General features: G+C 43.2%; 1 protein-coding gene across 1 annotated transcript in view; it reads right to left on the reverse strand.

The window, feature by feature from the left end:
• Window positions 1-15,264, reverse strand: part of B3GAT2 (beta-1,3-glucuronyltransferase 2) — a 94,346-nt gene extending 79,082 nt beyond the window's left edge. Inside the window, exon 1 of the mRNA XM_043591752.1 lies at window positions 14,607-15,264. Coding sequence (XP_043447687.1) covers window positions 14,607-15,215 — 609 coding nt within the window. The 5' untranslated portion in view covers window positions 15,216-15,264. The remainder of the gene's footprint in view (window positions 1-14,606) is intronic.
• Between the last annotated feature and the right edge of the window lie 5,938 nt (window positions 15,265-21,202).

Consider the following 21,202-nt stretch of genomic DNA (forward strand, 5'->3'; position numbering starts at 1 on the left):
TCAAAGTGATACATGCTCCCCAATGTTTACAGCAGCATTATCGACAATAACCAAATTATGGAAAGAGCCCAAATGTCCATTGACTGATGAATGGATAAATAAGACGTGATATATATAAACGATGGAATGTTAGCCATAAAACAATGAAATCTTGCCATCTGCAATGACATGGATGGAGCTATCTAGTATTATGCTAAGTGAAATAAGTCAGAGAAAGACAAATATATGATTTCACGTATATGTGGAATTTATGAAGCAAATAAATGAATAAAAGGGAAAAAATGAGAGTCAAACCAAGAAACAGACTCTTAACTATAGAGATGGAACTAGGTTGGGGGGGAGAGGGAGGTGGCTGGGTTCAACAGGTGAAGGGGATTAAGGAATGCACTTGCTGTGATGAGCACCAGGTGATGTATGAAAGTGCTGAATCACTATATTGCACATCTGAAACTAATATTACACTATATGTTAACTAACTGGAATTTAAATAAAAACTTTTTAAAAATCCTTAAATAAAGAGGAAAACAATACCATAAAGTTAAAAATCACAGAGCCTGTCTTTTTAGTGTGCCTAGCAGGAAAGAAAGGTCATAGGCCAACAGTTAAATATAACCATTCAAGAAAAATGAAAACAATTAATAGGACATGAGCCCCAAACACCAGCTCCGATGACTGTGTGTAATAGAACTTTCTGCAAAGCAAGGCCGCAGCACCCCCACCCCCACCCCAGAAAAAGACTCTCCAGAGAGGTCTCTAGCACTTGCACCAGTGTGAACAGATGTAGCTGAGGAACTTTTCGAAGTTACAAAAATATCCCCAAACTGTCACTTGACCTTCAAAAATGACACTGGCATTTCAATCTTGCAATGCCAAGTTTATTTAGATGATAAACAACACATACACATATAGACCATACTTAAATTCTCATTCCCATTGGACAGCAGCATCTTGAGGCCACCAAGGCTGTCACGATTGGTACAGCCATGGTGGCTTGGGGTTTGTGACATTTTACCTTCTGGAGCCTTTCCACAGCTCCTGGGGCCATCAACTTCTGATAGAAGCAGATGTCCAAATGAATAGGGAAGTTGCCCTATTTGCCCACTTTACAGGTAGATCAATTCATTTAAATCTCACAACAACTATATACATTTGTATCAGACTCTGTAAGGAAGCTGAATACTAGGGTTTTCCTCATTTGTAAAATAGTCATCATAGTTGCCACCTCATAGATACCATTGAAAATTAAACAGCAGTGCACACGTCCAAATGTCTAGGGTAGGGCCTATGGCACAGCAAACAATCAGAAAACATTAGTCAAGTTCCCCTGAGGTCGTGAGGGATGAGGGCTTTGGGCTCACCCAGCCCTGGACTCCACATTCTCCACTTCCTAACTTAGGGTTCTTTTTTACCAAAACTTCACTTTTCAGACTGAGGGGTGCATGGTCCCTGAATATATATAAAGACTCTCCATGGAATATCTGAGCAGATAGCTTTAAGGGAATAAATTCCCAGGCCCTCAGCATTCCCACCTGCTTCCCTACACCTGAATTCTTGGGTAGAGGGGCAGGTTCCTTCCTTCTGCTTTTCTCCCACTTCACAGAAAAGGGCCAACATCTACCCATCCTGAATCATATTAAATGTACTGTCCCAACATGGCCAAACCTCTAGGGCACTGAACAAAGGTAATTAGAAATATTGTCATTATTGAGAAAGTTAAAGTCTCTAAAGAATGGGTAATAAATCCCTTTGGAAGACAAGAGGTTTCTAATTATTTGCTTTCAACAAAATTGAAAGAGACCTAAAGTCATCAATAGATCATCATATATATATATGTATATATATATATATTTTGCTGAGAGATCACCATATGGTTTTTGGCTTCGAGCTTGAGAGTTCAAAAACTGAAGAACACCACTACAGGAAAAAATGCTTTCCATCTTATTTACTTCTTTACGTAAATAAGGTTGACCTAATGAGAACATAATTATGCTAAACTCCATCTCTTTCTAGCAATCAGTAATATTCATCACTGAACAGTTATCAACAACATAATGCCCCATCCATATCATTAAGAAACCAATTTCCAATAAACATAGCTTTTATGTTTATGAGTTAATTATCCAAATTGGCAACATTTATGGTTTTGTTATTACAACAATTTTATAAAAATGATATGTACTCATATGCATGACATTTATATTGTTTTGATTACTTGTTTACTGTTACTAATTGTAGTGTTGACTCAGTCTTAAGGAATTTTTAAGACTGAGGGTTATAACCATAGGAATTTTTTAAATTTAAATCCCAGGAGCGCCTGGGTGGCTCAGTCGGTTGAGCATAGGAGTTCAGCTCGCATCATCATCTCTCAGGCAGTTTGTGAGTCTGGGCCCTGCACCTGGCTCACTGCTGTCAGCACAGAGCCTGCTTTGGATCCGCTGTCCCTCTCTCTCTGCCCCTCACCCACTTACATGTGTGTGCTCTCTCTCTCTCAAAAAAAAACCAAACATTAAAAAAAATTTAAATTCCATCTATAATCATTTTTGTTACTGCAGATATGTGTGACTAGAGGCTCAAAAAAGGACTTTGAACCTCAAAATGTTATGCTAAGATAAATTCTAACAGAGAACGGAAACAGAAAAAGGAAAAAAATAAAATTTCCAGATGTTATTGAAAAGTATGTTTTTGATTAAGTAATTTTTCTAATGCTTCTTTTTTGAGAGAGAGAAAGAGCATGAGCGGGGGAAAGATAGAGAGGCAGACACAGAATCCGAAGCAGGCTGCAGGTTCTGAACTGTCAGCACAGAGCCCGACATGGGGCTTGAACCCACAAGCTGTGAGATCATGATCTGAGCCGAAGTCAGAAGCTTAACTGACTGAGCCACCCAGGTGCCCCAAAAAGTATATTTATCAAACAATGTTGAATATAAAACTGTTAGAGTATTTATAATATCCATTGTATGTATTAGTTTTCATGAACAAATGTATTTATAATTCACTAAAACTCACATGCTCTGCAACCACTTGAAGTGATTTTAAAAAATTAGACATCAATTTGAAAATATCCTTGAGAGTGTGTAATTTTACTAAACTCTTTTAGGAATTGTATGTACAGAAAATGGTGAGGAGCACTGCACCAGACCCCTGGGTGTGACCAGGATTCTTGTAAGAGACTGACCCGGAGGGTGCACGGTCTGTGAAGAAAGAACACGGACAGTCCTCACTGCACTCACAGGCAAGGAGGCAATCAGGGGATCCTGTGGTTTAACACATATACATACACATACACACACCGCTCCAACTGCTACATTCCCCGGCCTGGCAGAAAATAAGCTTCAAAATTTTTTATTTATGAAAATGTAAGAAATGTTTGAAAAAAAGAAACAAGCTCAGTTGAATTACCAGTTGAAGGCCAGCTCAGTGTCCCCAGTTAAGGCTGGTGAGGGCTGGGCACACAAGGTGATGCTGTCAAAGGGATCCCCTCTGCCTTCTGCAATAGGTGTTGGAAAGAGGAATTCTCCTAACCTTCCCACCCCCAGCAAATGACCTTAAAAATCAAGCTATTGCTTCTAATCGTGTGCTTTAAAAATAGATTCATTGCATTCCTCCCTTTAAATTGCCCTTTCCTTTGTAACATACCATCTCTTCGATTCCATCATTCATGCCAGAAATAATCTGTCCTGCAATATGCTCTGGGCCAAAGCCAGGTACCAGGACTGAAAGTACACAAAAATCACACCCAGGACCTGCCCTGAGCTACATGTAGGCCAACTTCCTAGCTTTCATACACACATTAATCAGCCTCAGACCTCCTAACCCACAGGAGAACAGCCTTCCACCTCCCCTCAAACTAAAATACCCTTTAGATGCTTTTTACTCTCTCACATCCTCCTAGGACTCTTTGTAGACAAGCCCTATTTAACTCTTGTCCCTCTAATCACTGTTGTAACACCCAGTAGTGTAATTAAGACACCCAATTTACGCAGTTCCACTTGGGCACAGACTAATTTGGGAAAGTCAAACACCTGTACGTCCTCCTCCCCTCCAGGCCTCCAGAAACATGGTCCAGATCTCAGCAACAGTATTAAGAGGCATCTAACCAACAAAACAGTGTAGCAGCTATGTGATATACCCCTCAACTGGGGCAGTCACCCACAGAGGAGAGAACAAGGGAAAAAGAACTAACGTTTACAACTTGCCGATAGGTCAGTACTTACAGCACTCACAGGAGGCAGACAGCTCTTGCCAAGACCATGCAAGCACTGAGTGGCAAAGCTGGATTTGAACATGGGGCTGTTTAACTCCCAAGTTTATACCTGAGCTCCCCACCAGCCTCCAGCCTTTCTTAAGTGTGAAGAGGCCTAACACTTAACTGGTTCACACGTACCTTGACACACCTCCTGCCCTTTGAAGGGGCAATGCCAGGAATGCTTTGCTACATACACAAATATTCATGGACCTGATCTCTCTCTCCTTTTTAGCAGGAAAGCTCTTAGAATCAGCATAGGGGCCACATTTATCTTTAAGTTACTACTTAAAAGGCTCAATATAATCCTGGACACACAATACAGACTTCAAGAGTGTTATCTGACAATCTGTTCAGAGATCCTTTCTAGGAACAGATCTCTTCTGTGAGAGTTCCTCAGCGTCTAAGCTTCCTATAATTCATTCATTTATTCAACAAATGTTTAATGAGCATTTACTACATGGTAGGCTCTCCTCTGAACACTAAAGATACAACAGTAAACAAAGGAAAATTGCTACCTTTATGGAGTTTAGATTCTAGTGGAAGAAACGGTCAACTGAAAAACATACACTACATTATATAATGTGAGGTTAGGTACTATATAAAGAATCCACAACAGTCTACAGTACCACTGCCTTGGTACAACTAGATGTACAAATACTTATAGTTTTTCTACTAGTTTACTCCTTTGCCCTTATCAAAGCTCTGTTTAAAAAGTTAAAGGTCAAAGATTTGCCTGATGGGTGATCTGAAAACTGGACAGGAAAAAACTAAAACATGCTCCATACACTGCTTTGCACACACTTTTCAAAGCCACGGATTTACATTAAAAGAAGAACAAACCAAAAACTGAAGACTTCTTTTCTTTGTAAGACAGGCTTGGGGAGGATGGTAACTCTTCTCCTAGAACTAAGTCTCTCACTCGATATGCGGGAGATGGGGACGTGGCTGACAACTCCTCCAGCTCGTCCCTTGCAGTCAAGGACATCTTTCTGTTCTCTGCATATTCACACACCCTCTTTGCTCAGGTTCTTAACCATGGCTCCCTCCACCTGGAGACCTCTTCCCCATGCCCTGTCACCCACTAGGCCCTATCGATCGTCCTACAGGTCTCAGCTCAGATGTCACTTCCTCCACAGTCAGTCACACCACCTACTTTCCATTAGCCATCTCTGTTTTACACTTCCAGGCACCTGCATTTCTCTCAACATGCATAGATCTTAGTGGGTGCATTCAGTCCAGAAACTTGATCTGTGAGGGCTGGGATGCACGCTCTCTGTTCACAGCTGTATTACTCCCTGCCTTAACAAAGCACAGTGCCTAGCACATAGGTGTTCAATTCACATTTGTTCGGTGGACACAGTAGACGTTCAGTTAATGTTTGTTAAGTGGAGGAGAGGGAGTTCTAAGTATATTCAAGTCTCTTCTGAATGCGGTAATGTTTAAGCTCAAGTAGGTAGAAGGAAACTTGCAGAGTGCTATACCATTACTGCTAATACGCAATTATCTTAGATACAGAGATCTCTGTTAATGAAGAACGTTCGGCATATAGCACACTCAGCTTTCATGAGAGAGATGAAGATACAACTTACAAATACCTGCCTTTCAGACTGAAAGAACAAGTCTTAGTTTCTACCTGTAGTAGTAATAGTAACATACATTACTATTTAAAGTTCTCCTTCCATTGCTAGAGGAGATTGATTGGGTGGCTGGGTGGGGGGTGGGGGGGACTACTGAGTTTCAAATTCTTTTGAGGAAAAGACCACATAATCTGACTTGTGGGAGAGAATATGATCACACCTCTCAACACAGACATCTCCAAGGTTTTCCTAACATGCAAAAAGAGTCAACCAATGATGTATTCATTTTGTTTTTAATCCAGGGAAATTCCTAATCTCAGAAAAAAAAAATCAGACAAGAAAAATTAAGCCTTCTAGGGGTGCCTGGGTGGCTCAGTCAGGTAAGTATCCAACTCTTGATTCCAGCTCAGATCATGATCTCACAGTTCGTGGGATCCAGCCCTGTGTTGGGCTCTGTGCTAACAGTCCAAAGACTGCTTGGGATTCTCTCTCTGCCCCTCCCCCACTTATGTTCTCTTTCTCTCTCAAAATAAATAAATAAACATTTTTTTAAAAAGAAAATTAAGCCTTCTATCAACAAGGAGCAGTTTGGTGAACCTGACAGTGTGGGCCATCAATAGCCAGTGTCACCAGCACATTGGCTGAAGGTTCTACAAGTACGTTTTTGTGCTCCAGGGAGGAGCTACCTCAGCCTCCGTGGGAGAGCAGCCAGCAAGTAGTTGTCTCCCAAATGAGCTTCAGCTCAAATGGACTCAGGTCCTCAGCTTCTCCCATGTGAAACAAGTCAGTACTGTCCCTAATCCCCATTCTATCCCCAAATTATTCTTCCATTCAATTCTGCCTGTCTGGAAAAGGTATACACTCAGTAGCTATAGTAGCTGATCTATACATATCAAGTGAGAGGAAAATATTAATTTTAATGTTTTATCTTCTTGCAGAAACAATTCTTTCTTGTTCATAAGAATACATTTGTTAAAAAGCACACATATTATATAATACATATATATATATATATATACATATACATACACATACATACAAGACTATAGTTCATATACTAAGCAGTTTCCACCTGATTTGAAAAAAACAATTTAAAAATCAAATGGTCTGTAGGGCACCTGAGTGGCTCAGTCAGTTAAGTGTCTGACTTCAGCTCAGGTCATGATCTCTAAGTTCCTGAGTTCAAGTCCTGAGTCTAGCTCTGTGCTGACCGCTCAGAGCCTAGAACCTGCTTCAGATTCTGGGTCTCCCTGTCTCTCTGCTCCTCCCCTGCTCATGCTCTGTCTCTCTCTCTCTCAAAAATAAATAAACATTAAAAAAATTTAATAAAAAACAAAAATCAAATGGTCTATAAATAAGTGTGAAATAAAATTTTCTTAAGATCAAATGATATTAGAGAAAAAAGATCAAAAGGGAAAATTATAAGGTGATATGGCCAAGAAGACAGACCTGAGTTTAAGTGTGGCAGGAGACAGCAACAATATTAGAAAACTCCTGTTCATCAAATGCTTTACTTACCACAATGACAGATTTCCATCTGACTGTACATGTTATATGAGATGAGCTTTAGACAGTCAAAAGTGCATGGCACAAAAACAGACACATAGACCAATGGAATAGAATAGAAACTCCAGAACTATACCCACAAACGTATGGCCAACTCATCTTTGACAAAGCAGGAAAGAACATCCAATGGAAAAAAGACAGCCTCTTTAACAAATGGTGCTGGGAGAACTGGACAGCAACATGCAGAAGGTTGAAACTAGACCACTTTCTCACACCATTCACAAAAATAAACTCAAAATGGATAAAGGACCTAAATGTGACACAGGAAACCATCAAACCTTAGAGGAGAAAGCAGGAAAAGACCTCTCTGACCTCAGCCGTAGCAATCTCTTACTCGACACATCCCCAAAGGCAAGGGAATTAAAAGCAAAAGTGAATTACTGGGACCTTATGAAGATAAAAAGCTTCTGCACAGCAAAGGAAACAACCAACAAAACTCAAAGGCAACCAACGGAATGGGAAAAGATATTCGCAAATGACATATCGGACAAAGGGCTAGTATCCAAAATCTATAAAGAGCTCACCAAACTCCACACCCGAAAAACAAATAACCCAGTGAAGAAATGGGCAGAAAACATGAATAGACACTTCTCTAAAGAAGACATCCGGATGGCCAACAGGCACATGAAAAGATGTTCAGCGTCGCTCCTTATCAGGGAAATACAAATCAAAACCACACTCAGGTTTCACCTCACGCCAGTCAGAGTGGCCAAAATGAACAAATCAGGAGACTATAGATGCTGGAGAGGATGTGGAGAAACAGGAACCCTCTTGCACTGTTGGTGGGAATGCAAACTGGTGCAGCCACTCTGGAAAGCAGTGTGGAGGCTCCTCAGAAAATTAAAAATAGACCTACCCTATGACCCAGCAATAGCACTGCTAGGAATTTATCCAAGGGATACAGGAGTACTGATGCATAGGGGCACTTGTACCCCAATGTTCATAGCAGCACTCTCAACAATAGCCAAATTATGAAAAGAGCCTAAATGTCCATCCACTGATGAATGGATAAAGAAATTGTGGTTTATATACACAATGGAGTACTACGTGGCAATGAGAAAAAATGAAATATGGCCTTTTGTAGCAACGTGGATGGAACTGGAGAGTGTGATGCTAAGTGAAATAAGCCATACAGAGAAAGACAGATACCATATGGTTTCACTCTTATGTGGATCCTGAGAAACTCAACAGAAACCCATGGGGGAGGGGAAGGAAAAAAAAAAAAAAGAGAGAGAGGTTAGAGTGGGAGAGAGCCAAAGCATAAGAGACTGTTAAAAACTGAGAACAAACTGAGGGTTGATGGGGGGTGGGAGGGAGGGGAGGGTGGGTGATGGGTATTGAGGAGGGCACCTTTTGGGATGAGCACTGGGTGTTGTATGGAAACCAATTTGTCAATAAATTTCATAGAAAAAAAAAAAGAACAGTCAAAAGTGCAGGCTCTAGAACCAGGGTACTTGGGTTCAAAATCCTGTCTCTGAAGACCTGCATGACCTTTTCAAGTTACTTCCAGATACTTCTACTCAACTATGAAATAGGAATACCAATTATACCAGAGCAAATGACTACATTAGATTCATGCTGCACTTTTAAAAATCTCTGTGGTCTCCAAAGTACTATACTCAGATCTAAATATCAGCAGAAGGATGAAAAAAGAAAATAGGAACAGAATACTACCACCTCAGGGGCTGCTGTGAGGAACAAATTTGAGTTAAAACACATACAACTCTAAGGGTGGTTCCTGGCCCATAGTTAAGTGCTCAATTGATGTCAACTATATTTTGCTTGTATCCATGATAAAGAGTATGTTAACATTTAAAGTGTGCACAAGAACTATAAGGCATGAACAATGGATTATCTTAGCCTATTTCTGTGAATTGAAAATCTGTTCTAAACCTACCTACCTACCTACCTACCTACCTATCTGTGGACTGGTATAACAATTTTATTTGTGTTTTGGGGGGAGGACTTGAGATCCGTGCAAAACTTATACTTTAACAGCATTGCAAATCAAGTATACAATGTGTTAACTGTACAGACTGAGCAAATATTTCATCAGAGTTCAAAACGTTTGAATAGACGTATCTGAACATTATTGAATTCTGTACCAAAAAAAAAAAAAAAGCACTACTTGAATACCACCTGGAATAGTTAATGAACAAGAACACTGACTTTAGTTCTTCTATTTTGCTTTTCTAGCATGCCTTAAAAGCAATTACTATTCCATTACTGTTCACACAAGAGAAAATTTACCAGCTTGTAATTTAGGGGCAAGTGGAGTAGACAGAAGAAAATGGAGTCACCCACTATGGTATCCAAGAAGTAGGAGACAACAGTCCAAATGTTTAAAAGACACATACTCATTGCACCAAACAATAACCCAGACATGTCTTCATGTCTATTCATAAGAAAGATAATCGGTGAAAAGTAGGTTGGAGGACAAAGAAGGATGGAAAAAGACAATAGGAAGAGGCAGAAGAGAGAATGTCTTTTAAACCCAAATTGCTATTTCTGGTCCATTAAAATATCAAAATCCAAATGAGAACTGGTCTTCATAGAAAACTCAAAATATAACCATAATTCAAGTACTGTAAACCCAGGGAGAATACAGAAAAATCTTTAGATTTAACATTGACAGCCTAAGAAAATTGGCTGTAGTTTTATACACACAGTTTTAGAAAATTCTCACGTTTTATCAGACTTACAACATGATTACTAATATGCTTTTAGATGGGGAGAAATGAAACCGAAAGGGTGCCTTTCAGGACAAACAGTCATTTTATTGCTACATCTAAGAGATTCTTCTAGGTTTTTTCACTTGGAAAAGATAATTACTCTACACTAAGTAACTGTATCAAAGGTAAAAGTAAAAAGTAGATCTTTCGTCTCCTTTCAGGAAACACAGGCAGAATTTACTATTTGGGAGGGAAGTGCCAAACCTTGTAAATTTGAGTATCTTTTGCATTGTGGCTCCAATAAGCCGCATATAAAGAGGGGAGCATATTGAGGCTTCAGAAAAGGAACAAGACAGAAAATTAAACCTCAACTCCTCTACCTGATCAACACACAAATAGCTTAATAGCACCCAACAGAAAAATCGAAACAAAGGGCCTCTTTAGTTCACTGCTTGCCAGAAATGCATCTTCAAGATGCCTTCTCATTAAAGGAGTCCTTTCACGTGCCCCTTAAATGTCTCACAGTCGGCCTGTCTTCTAGTCTTCCCTCATTAAATTTAAAGTTAAAAGTTTTAAAGTTTTTTCTCATGCTTGGAAAGTGCCGTTTTTTAACCTTTCGATTCAATTGATTTCCAAAGGTGAAAGCAACTTCACCAGAGAGCATCAGCTTGAGACTCAAGAAAGACTGGTAGGTTTTCAAGTAAAGAGCAGAAATCTGATCAATAGTGTTATTGAAAATATGACTAGAGGGGCGCCTGGGTAGCTCAGTCTGTTAATCATCTGACTTCAGCTCAGATCATGATCTCACGGTTTGTGGGTTCGAGCCCTGCATCGGGCTCTATGCTGACAGTCCAGAGCCTGGAACCTGCTTCAGATTCTGTGTCTGTGTCTCTCTCTCTGCTCCAATCCCTGCTCACACACACACACTCTCTTTCAAAAATAAATAAACATAAAAAAAAATGACTGGATACTGAGTTACATTTATCTGCAGACTTTTCTTAAAGTAGCTTAAATCCTTCACAAATAAGCTTTTCCGGAGGGTTAGATGGAGAAAGGTGTTCAGGCAGGCAGGATTACCTGTAATCTGTAGTGTAAAACCCCATCAATGCCACAGGATGTGTGGGGAGTAGCTGCTGAGATACTAGAAACCTGGGGGAAAAAAAAAACCCTTTCCATCTCCTCCAATGGACAGTCCAGTTTCTGGGGCTACTGCTCACACTGAGTTTCATTTGCAAATGGATTTGGATGTTAATGTAGCATTGTGTAATGCAAATATTTCTTCCCTGGCAGCACAGCTCAGTTGAGAGGGGAGGCTGAAAATTAGTTAGCTGTATGGAAGAAGAAAGCAGTACTCCAGCTACCAGGGAGAAATAATTGAACACAGATTGCCTGTTGCGCCTGTAATTTAATTTGGAGACCTTTCATCTTTTAGTTTCCTTCATTTGCAGCCAATGCTTAGTGAGCTAATTTGTACCTGGTTCATTCTCCCCCTTTTATCGTATCTACATTAACATCAACCATGGAAATTAGAAGCACTATGAATAAAAGATGAAGCCTGACTTGGGACATTCTCTCCCTAAGTACCGTGAATTACTTAAAAACGAATTTGTGTGTATGCACAATATAAAGGACTGAGATACGTATGCCTCACCTCTACAGCATCCTTTATCAGTATCCTCCCTTCCCCCAAGGAGCTGCAGTTTTTAGATGTTTAATCTAGTCCTACCTTTTCTCCACAAGAGTAATGTCTAGGCTATAATCCACATGGAATCATTGATCCTAGAACCGGTAGAAGGTAGATCATTCCATTAATGTATGAAACAAAGGAAGCATAAATCTCACTAATCTGAATTTTTAGAGAGTTCACTATTGCTTACCTTGCAAGCAAAAGAATGTGTTGCAAAAAAGGAAAACTGAATGTATCAACATATATGCATGGTGAACAGAGGTCTACTCTGTCCAAAAACACTGTGTGTGGGGGAGGATGAGAGATGGTGGAGAAAGGGACTAGTCTTGAAATTATTGCCTGGGAGTGGTCCCTGGGAGCTACTGCATCTAAATTCAAGTGTATCATGTGTATGACGTTTTTTAAACATTCCTTCTGTCGTATATTTTGTATACTTGGCACCTGTCCATAAAAGAGTTGCACATACTCTTAAGTTAAAATAAGTTTGATTTTTTTTCGTTACTTCCAACTGTACAAAATTTTAGCGTCTTGTAAAGTTTTTCATGTTTTTCTCTTTATAGTATCCTCTGGGCCAATACTATTTTTTTCTCCTCACCCTCTCCTTTTTATGTTCTCTTTTTCCAATGGACCAATGAAAAAATGTACTGGATTTTTTCCAGTGGCAAGAAGCAACAGATTCTTCTCTTGTTGCTTAATACCCCCCACCAAGCCTTTCTTTCTCTTTGGGAAGTATCAAAGAAAAACTTTGATACTTTGTTCTGAATTGTTTCAATGCCTGTAGTGCCAATTCTTCTGCTCATCTAACACCTTATACCAATGGGCTAGAACCTGGAGATAAACAGAAAATCACTCCTCCTTCACAGTCCATCTCCCTAAAAGGTTGATTAATAATGATGTGCATTACTTTACTTACACAAGACTACACATATTTACAGGTAAGGCAACTTCCAAGTTGTAGGAGGTTAAAAAAAAAAAGACACACAGAAAAAGACATTGGAGTTCAAAATTATGGTATATTTAATGTAAAGGTATTTGCTTCAGAATACAAACCACCCTACCTTTTGGGAAAAGAGTAAGCAGGATCAACATAAAAGCCCAACTTGGGGCACCTGACAGGCTCAGTAGGTTAAGTGTCAGACTCTTGCTTTCAGTTTAAATCCTGATCTGATAGAGATCAGGTAGAGAGATCGAGCCCCCCAGGCGGGCTCTGGGCCTACAGCATGGCAGAGTCTGCTTGGGATTCTCTCTCTCTCTCTCTCTCTCTCTCTCTCTCTCTCTGCCCCTTCCTCACTTGTGTGCAAGTTCTCCCTCTTTTTCAAAATAAACATTAAAAAAAACCCAAAACAAAGCCCACCTTAAAAAATCAGATTATATCTTTAATCTTGGTTATAATAAAGACTACACCCTACAATGTCAAACCTATTTCTTCTGAAGAAACATGAAAAGAAAGCCCTACATTGGGAAAAGATGAAGAAGATGGAAAGCAATCACTGGTCCCTTTATTCATGAAGGAGAGGATGAATAGAAATGAAGGTGGCAACTGCCCTTAAAAAATGGTTTAAAAAAAAAACCCATATAGGCAGAAAAATTAAACTGAAAGAGTACAGAGCAACCCTGTCCTGAGGTTAAAAGAAAGCCAAACAGACGTTAGGATGAAGATGTGGGGCATTTATGTTTAGGAGACATGCAGATTGTCCCATTTACTTAGAGGGGTGGGTGTGATGGAGTCTAACCAGCAGGAGGTCAAGGAATTTTGGGTAAAGGAAAGTAACAGTCCCATGAAGAGTCAAAGAGTACAGGTTTGTTTGTTTTTTCCAGGTATATTTGTGTACAAGGAAGAAAAGTGAAAAACATGCAATCTGGGCTCTTTAACACAACACACATAGATTGCAAAATACCAGCCTCAAGAAATAACACCTGTCCTAATCCCCTGCTGGCTCTGCGCACCTGAGGCCTTCCAAAGGAAAAGAGAGCATTCTCTGCAGCAGGGGACCAGTGACACCCAGGACATCACAGAGAGGACCAGGATTAAATGGGCAGGTACAAGAGTGGCCTGGCTAACTCGCTGAAGAGAGGCCTTACAGAAAGGTCGAGAAAAAGAATTGAGCTGTCCACCTGATACTTCGGGCTGCAAAAAGACATAACCACAGGGCAAAAACAGTCTCAACCCATTTACCAGAGAGTTTCCTTGAAAAAGAGTAAATCTTCAGAATAGGAAAGGGCTTTTGTGGGGTGCAGTAAGAGATAGAGGTTGGACCCACACACACAGCCCGAAGAAGTCACGGTGTTCACTAACAACCATTTCTGTGCCAAAAGGACCAGAAGAGAGAAATTTGTCTCTGGGCTGATTTTTTAGTCACCATCTCCACCTTCCTCCCCATATGGTTCTAGACTCAGAATCACACCTGTGTGCGCTGAAAGGCCTCGGGAGTACACCAAGCCTGCCTCCCCACCGAGCTGGGTGCCTCCCCCACCCCCACCAATGTGGGCTCCATCCTCAAGCCAGTCAGAGTCTTGATCCTGGAAATACCCCCGCGCCTCACCTGTGCTACTCCCTGGGCTCAATCTCGGGACCAGGTGGACTGCAAAGCGCCTGGCCACACTCCCTCCCTTGGGCCACTGTGATCCTCTCCTCCATACTCTACCAACGCCCCCCCCCCCCCCCCCCCCCACGCTAGTGTAAAGAAGCCAGGGCCATTGGAGGTTGCAGGAGGCCCGGAAACGCGCTCCACCTGTAGTCCCGAAAGGGGCCCTGAGAAGTGAGAACTCACAAGTGCAGCTGTAGCCGGGCCGGCCGAGGCCCCCTCCGGCCCTATCCCCCCACCCCCGCTCCCAAGCTGAGGCGGGCCGGCTGCTACCTCCTGGAACAGCTCCAGACTGTAGGTGTTGTCGTCGTCGGCGAAAAAGAGCACGCCGGGCTGCGCGCGCTGGTGCTGGTGCCTCTGGCGCAACCAGGCGAGACCCGCGTTGCGCTGCTCCGTGGCGCGCGGCAGTCCCGGCCTCTTGTAGCGCCGCGGCGTGGGCACGTGCAGGTGCGTGCTGGGCAGCCCGGCCCGCGCCAGGAAGCGGCTCACCAGCTCGCTGCGCGCCGCCGCGTCCTCCACCAGGATCCAGTGCAGCTGCGCCACCTGGCGGAAAGTGTTGGCCAGGCGGGTCAGCTCGGCTTTCTGCACCGGGCGGCTGTAGGTGGGCGTGATGGCATAGATGGTGGGCAGAGGCGGCTCCGGCCGCGGCTGTGGCTGTGGCCGCGACTCGTTGCGCTTCACCCAGCGGCGCCCGGGGCCGCTGTCGGGACCAACCCTGCGGAGCGGCAGTCGGGCGCCCCCGCGGCCCATCACGTAGGGAGAAAAGTAGGGGCGCGGGGTGAGCGGGGGCGCAGGCCTGCGCGTGTCCACGTCGAGCATGATGATGACGATTAGGATCCAAGGCAGGAGGATGAAGAAGCGGCTGAACAGAACGGACTTCATAGTGCGCTCTTCCCCGGCCTCTCGGACGCCCCGGAGAGGGACGAGTTAGAAGACCCCAGCGCGCAGTTTGGACGGCGGCGGCGCCCGCACTCAGGAAGCCGCGGTGGGCGCGTTCTCCATGGGGTCCGAGGACGCTGCGGGGGGCCGGGAGCCGCGGGGCTCAGCTCCCCCGGCGTGGGGTATCCGCGCGGGTGCGGAGGAGCTTGGGCTACAGGGAGTGCAGGTGGGCGGGCGCTGTCCCCCCAATCTCGGTGAGTCAGCCGGCGGGAAGCGGGACTCTGTCCAGCAGCGCGCTGCTGGCCGCGGAGTTGCGCCCAGCGCCAGGCAAGCGGTGATCCCCAGCTGCTCTTTCCGAAGAGTGCGAGCTGGGAACCGGCCCCAGGGGCTCCTCGCCACTCCCGTCCCGCGGCGCTTCGGGCAAAGGGACTCCAGCCGTGGGCTCGCAGTGCGCTCTCTGGGGGCACCTCTGAGGGCGGGAGGCGAGCACTGAGGGCTTCGTCACATCCCAGCCGGGTCGGCGAGGACCGCGAGCGGACGCCGGAGATGTTATTCCCCCCGCTCTGTTTCGCGCGCCGCAGCGGAAGCCTGCACTCCCGTCCTTCTCTCTTCTCTTCTCAGAACCTCTCCCGGCTCCGGCAGCAAGATCCCAAAGCAAGGAGAGAAAGAAAAAGCGAGGGGGCGGGGGCGCTGCAGACTCCAGCGTCCTCCCAGTCCTCCTGTGGGAAGACAGCAGCGCTGCTACTGGCGGAGAGGGGCTGCGAGGGGGAGGTCGCGAGGGGGGCCCCCGGCTCTCCGCGGGGTCTGCCGCTGACGGCCCCCAGAGCCAGCTCTGGAGGCGGCCGCTGCACCGCCAGAGGAGAGGGAGGAGGGTCCCGCCGGGCTGCACGACCTCCCGGAAGGGAAGATGCTCATTGCTCGCCTCCCGTCTCCGCGCGCTCTTCGCTTTCTGAAATACTGCAAGGTTTTCAGAGATCAGCTAGAAAACCCCACTCACGTGCGGAACACTCGGGAGACCTGGGGTGGGGAGTTGAGGGGGGAAAGGCGAGGAGGGGGAAAGGATCCCTTCTCTCTGGTCCCCAGCTGCGGAGCTGCTGTGCTGGCGTGTGTTCCCAACAGCGGCAGCGAAAAGCGCTTTCGCTGAAAGGCAGAAATCGATAGAAGCCCCGGGGAGACGGAGGGGTGCCACACATAGGTGTTCGGCATGTGAGATGGTCCACAAGAAAGAATCAATCCGAACGGTTGCTTCCTGACTGCGGGGAGATCATGGGGGGTGGGGGGATTTCTAAAACTCCAGCTGAGTACGTTTAACTTATTTTTCCTTCAGTAATTTGGAGTCCCATTTCCTCACAGTTCGCTGTCATCAGAATTATTCCGTTTGACCCTCCCGACGATCCTTTTAAAGAGGCCTGGAAAGTAGAATCACCTTCATTTTATGGATGAGAAGCTGAGGCTCAGAGTTTAAAGTGATTTATCCGAGGTCAGTGGCAAGTGGCCAAGTGGAAATAGAACGTGGGTCCCCCGAGTCTAGCCAGGGGCTTCCTCGCTGCGCGGCCTGAAGAAATCACTTTGGACACAGCCCGACCGGGAGGGGCTGGCCCTCCGAGATGTAAACACGGTGCGATCGAAATCAAACAGAGCGTACGGAGACATACAGAACCATGGCAGTGTCTGGAAAACCACGAGTAAGCAATTGGCGCTTAGTTAGGACTTTTTCTATCTAGTGGACCTACTAGCTGTCTGCAATGTACCGGGAAGAAAGAAGAGGGGCCACGCTTCATAGTCAAGTCCCAGGGAGATGCTTGCAAAATCAGCAGGAAAGCCTTTCCCCCCGGCAGCCCATGATAAATAATTTCTGAGCCCATCTTCTCTCGGTTGTTTGTCTTGCTCAGTCTGGTTCACAAATTCCTCCAATTACGCATTCGGTGTGAGCGCTCGCTGTAGAGCTCGGGAGCTGATACCCCATCCTACTCCACCCCCTTCAGCCTTTTTGAGATTCCTGTTTCTTAGTCCTACCCTTGCTGCTCCGACTATCATCAGGCGTTGGCGCGTCCGTGAGTTTCCCTAACTTCCTGCTCAGAGTCTGAAACCTGAGGGTGTTAGAGTTTGCTTGCACTCCTGGTCCCCCCACCGCGAGGGCTAGCCTTCAGTTCTGACCCCCCTCTTTCAGCTACAACTCATGCTGTAAACTCGGCAGAATAGTGCGTCCTAACACAGGGAACAATGAATCCATTACATCCCTTCCCTTATTCTCTGCTACCCTAATGGGACTCTGGATATAACACAGCCTCCGGAATATGTGTCCTGATCTGGCCTAGGGTGGCGCAGCCTGAAATCAGTGTCGGTATCCTGGGGCAGTGGTGGGGGGGGGGGGGGAGGGACTCAGCAAAGGCTTTTCTTAAATACTGGCAAGCAGCACACACACCGGACCACCATTGCAGAGATTACTGAAGTCTCGTTCATTCTGTTGGAATTTTTAATGCAGTAATTAAAGGCAAGAGAAATGCCTTGTGTGTTACCAGGATGGAAGCTCCAGTGGTTACTGAATTGTACTAAAAAAGCTTCACTAATTTCCTTTGCTTGGGAATTCTCAGTTATCCTTACTATACCATAAAACACATTTCCTAACTGCTTCTTCTCTAGCAACCAGGGCTATTCACAGATGAGACACTTTTAAAATCAGACAAATTTTGGAATATGATATTTTAACTGGTGCTCAGCATTCACAGGTATCATACAACACAACACTTAATTAGCACATTCACATCAAGGAGGTCACTTCATCTTTTCTATTGTCTTTAGTCAGCATTTGGATCCAGGTTTACCTCATCCAGTCATCTGTTGGGGGCATCATGGTTCTCACAGTCAGGCAGACCAGGCTGTGGTTTGATTCCCAGCTGAGCCACTTGAGCAACTTTAGAAATTCAGTGAGGGGCGCCTGGGTGGCTCAGTCGGTTGAGCATCCAACTTCAGCTCAGGTCATGATTTCATGGTCTGTGAGTTGGAGCCCTGCATCGGACTCTGTGCTGACAGCTCAGAGCCTGGAGCCTGTTTCAGATTCTGTGTCTCCCCCTCTCTGCCCCTTCCCTGCCATGCTCTGTCTCTCAAAAATGAATAAACGTTAAAAAAAAAAAAGTGAGCCTCTCAAAGCCTCAGTTTCCTCCTCTGGAAAATGGAGTTAATAAAACACTCCACGGGGACTTGTAAGGATTAAATAGGATAAATAAGATACAGTATTTGGCAGAGGAGCTGGCATTATGCAGGCAATGAATGGTATTTAAATGCAGGTAACACTTGCTCAAAAGATGATCTTAACCCAGGAGATCTTGCAGAATCATCACACAGGAATAAAAATGAGGTCTGTTCTGAACAGGACTGACAGTGCCTCCAACAGGGCTCCCACCTATGGGGAAGGTGTCGACGTGTGTCTAGCCTTACTCAGTTGGAGTAGGGAGGGGAATAAAATCGATTTACCCCAAATGCAAGGTACAGCTTATCATGCAGTAAGGATGACATGATTCCCAGTAACATTTATTTCAAATGACTGAATATGCCATATTGTTTTAAATTTAGTGGCTCAAAACTGTGGACCCACATCTTCTAGGATGAAAGATAAAGATACAGAACTACTAAGAATGTCCATTTGAAGCATAAAACCAGGGTAAAACAGTTTTAAGTACAAAAACGTATCATGCTGTTAAAATATTTAGAGAGTTTATCAGGCACTGGAATGGAAACAACTCCTTTTAGTGGAAGCTCAAAGAAAATGCCATTTTTATGAAGCATAATCACTGGGTAGCTCTAGCACTTTTCCATATAGTCTACAATATTTTTATATAAAACAATTTAAACTTGATCTGTGGCTGATAATGAAGGTTAGTGGAAGTCACTAGAGTAATTAAAATAATTACCTAACTTCAGAGCTTCTGTACATCCTCTCAGTGTTTATTTTCATTTAATCTCTCTAATTATTTGTGTAACAAAGTGAGCATTGCTTCATCTGTACTAATGAAGCCTTAGATTGCTGGCATCAGCCACAGCATTTCATCAGCATTCAGTTGTTGTTCTCAGATAAACAAAGGTAAAAAAAAATCCCATCTGGGGAGTTAACAAAAACATATCGTATAATCACTAAACATTTACATTTTGCCTTGATGAGTAATATGCAACTGTAACTTCTGTAGCAAAAAGCTTGCAGCACGATTAGCGCACTGTATAGAACTGATCCCATTTGACATTTGAGCCTGGAGTTCTACTAGTGTGACTAAATCAACCTTCAAATGAGCATCTGGGGACATCTCGAATATTCTTAGTCAAGTAAGAAAGGGATCAAGATCTATACACAATTCTATACACAAAATCTATACACAATTAAGTATTTTTAAATATCTATATGATAATATGGGTGTGCAAATCAGGCTATAAAGAGAATCAGAACTAACTCATGTGCAAGTAATAATGTAGTGTGAGGGTATTGATAATCAATACCCACATGAATGTGAACATAACTTTCTGTTAAAATACCAGACAGTTATGTGAAAAGAGTGACATCAAAATAAATAATTCTAATAGCCCCAAATTCCAGGGATACATGACAATTTCATTGATAACTGTCATAAAAATGACATCCAAACCACAAATTAAATGGCTCATTTGGTTTATTTTCTTGCATCTGGATCCTCTACAAATATCATGTTTGGCCTAGAATAGTTCTAAATTATAATGCTTCCTTAAAATTTTAGACTTTTTCAGATAGTATATACAAAATGTGATGTTAGAAGTAATTTGTTCAGTAAAATCCCATTTGTATATGATGGGTTGGGATCAAGGTTACTAAGTAAAAGTGGTTTTCTAGAAAAGTAGAAGTTGGCAATTTATCCTAACAATTTCATTGAAAAATAATTCTATTCAGTTTGAATAATAGCTGAAATAGCTGAGTGTTCTTCCTTTTCCCTTTATTAATGAATTAGGGTACACAAAACCCAATAAAACATGTATAAAGGCATACTAGCATCTTTTATATCTTTCCCCTCACTATCTTAAAAATTGGCATTTACATTAAAATGATAATTTGTTAGCAATAGAATTTTACTGTAAAACTACACAATCTACCTTTCATAGTTGTTACAAGAATCAAAGGAGATAATGTAGATGAAAGTATTTTAAACACTATGGTTTGTACATGTAAAATAGAGGAGATTGGCCATGAGATGATAATTGAAGCTAGGAAATTACACATGGGGTTCCTTATATTATTGGGCCTATTTTTACATGTTTCAGAATTTCCATTATAGAAAGTCAAAATACATAGAATAGATTATTATATATTACAGTTTGTTTACTGGGATTATACTGATGCTACAGTCCAGAAGCTGAGTTGGTAGATTGCCATAACTCATTCAGTCAGTCTCTTAGCCCTGAAAATAGGTCAGTTCAGTGAAACAGTTATGTCCTATTTCAGGGGGTCAATGGTGTATGTGGAAGTGGGGGGGGGGGCATCTAAATTAGGCCTTATATGGTATGAGTAGCAGGCATTTAATGAGGGGTCTTTCCATAGAAACAAGAGAAAAACAAAGGCTAATGACTAAAACAAACTATCAACTCAGGTTTTGAGTCCAGAAGGCAGTCAGTCAAGAAGATTTTTAGATGCAGCTTTAGATGGTGGAGTGAGGACAAATAGTGGCAATCCCCTGAATATTTGTTGTTGCTGTTTGAATGTCTCTGGTGATGGCATCACATGTTATGGTGAACTTTCTGAGCGACCTACAGAGCAGCGGGCATGAAAGTTTTCCATACACGATCTGTTGTGGTGCTTTTTTGAAATTTATGTCAAGTCATTCAGTTTTAATTTGCCAGGCTTCAAAAAAAGGGAAATTTTAGTTTTTAGTGATGTCAAGTCAGGAGAGTGGAAAAAAACTAGGAACAAGTATTGACATAAAGCACAGCAAGAGCCAGTTTACAAAGAGGGAAAAAAAAAGTAAGTCAACAAA

The sequence above is a fragment of the Prionailurus bengalensis genome, chromosome B2 (genome assembly GCF_016509475.1).
Source record: "Prionailurus bengalensis isolate Pbe53 chromosome B2, Fcat_Pben_1.1_paternal_pri, whole genome shotgun sequence".
NCBI classification, from domain to species: Eukaryota; Metazoa; Chordata; class Mammalia; order Carnivora; family Felidae; genus Prionailurus; species Prionailurus bengalensis.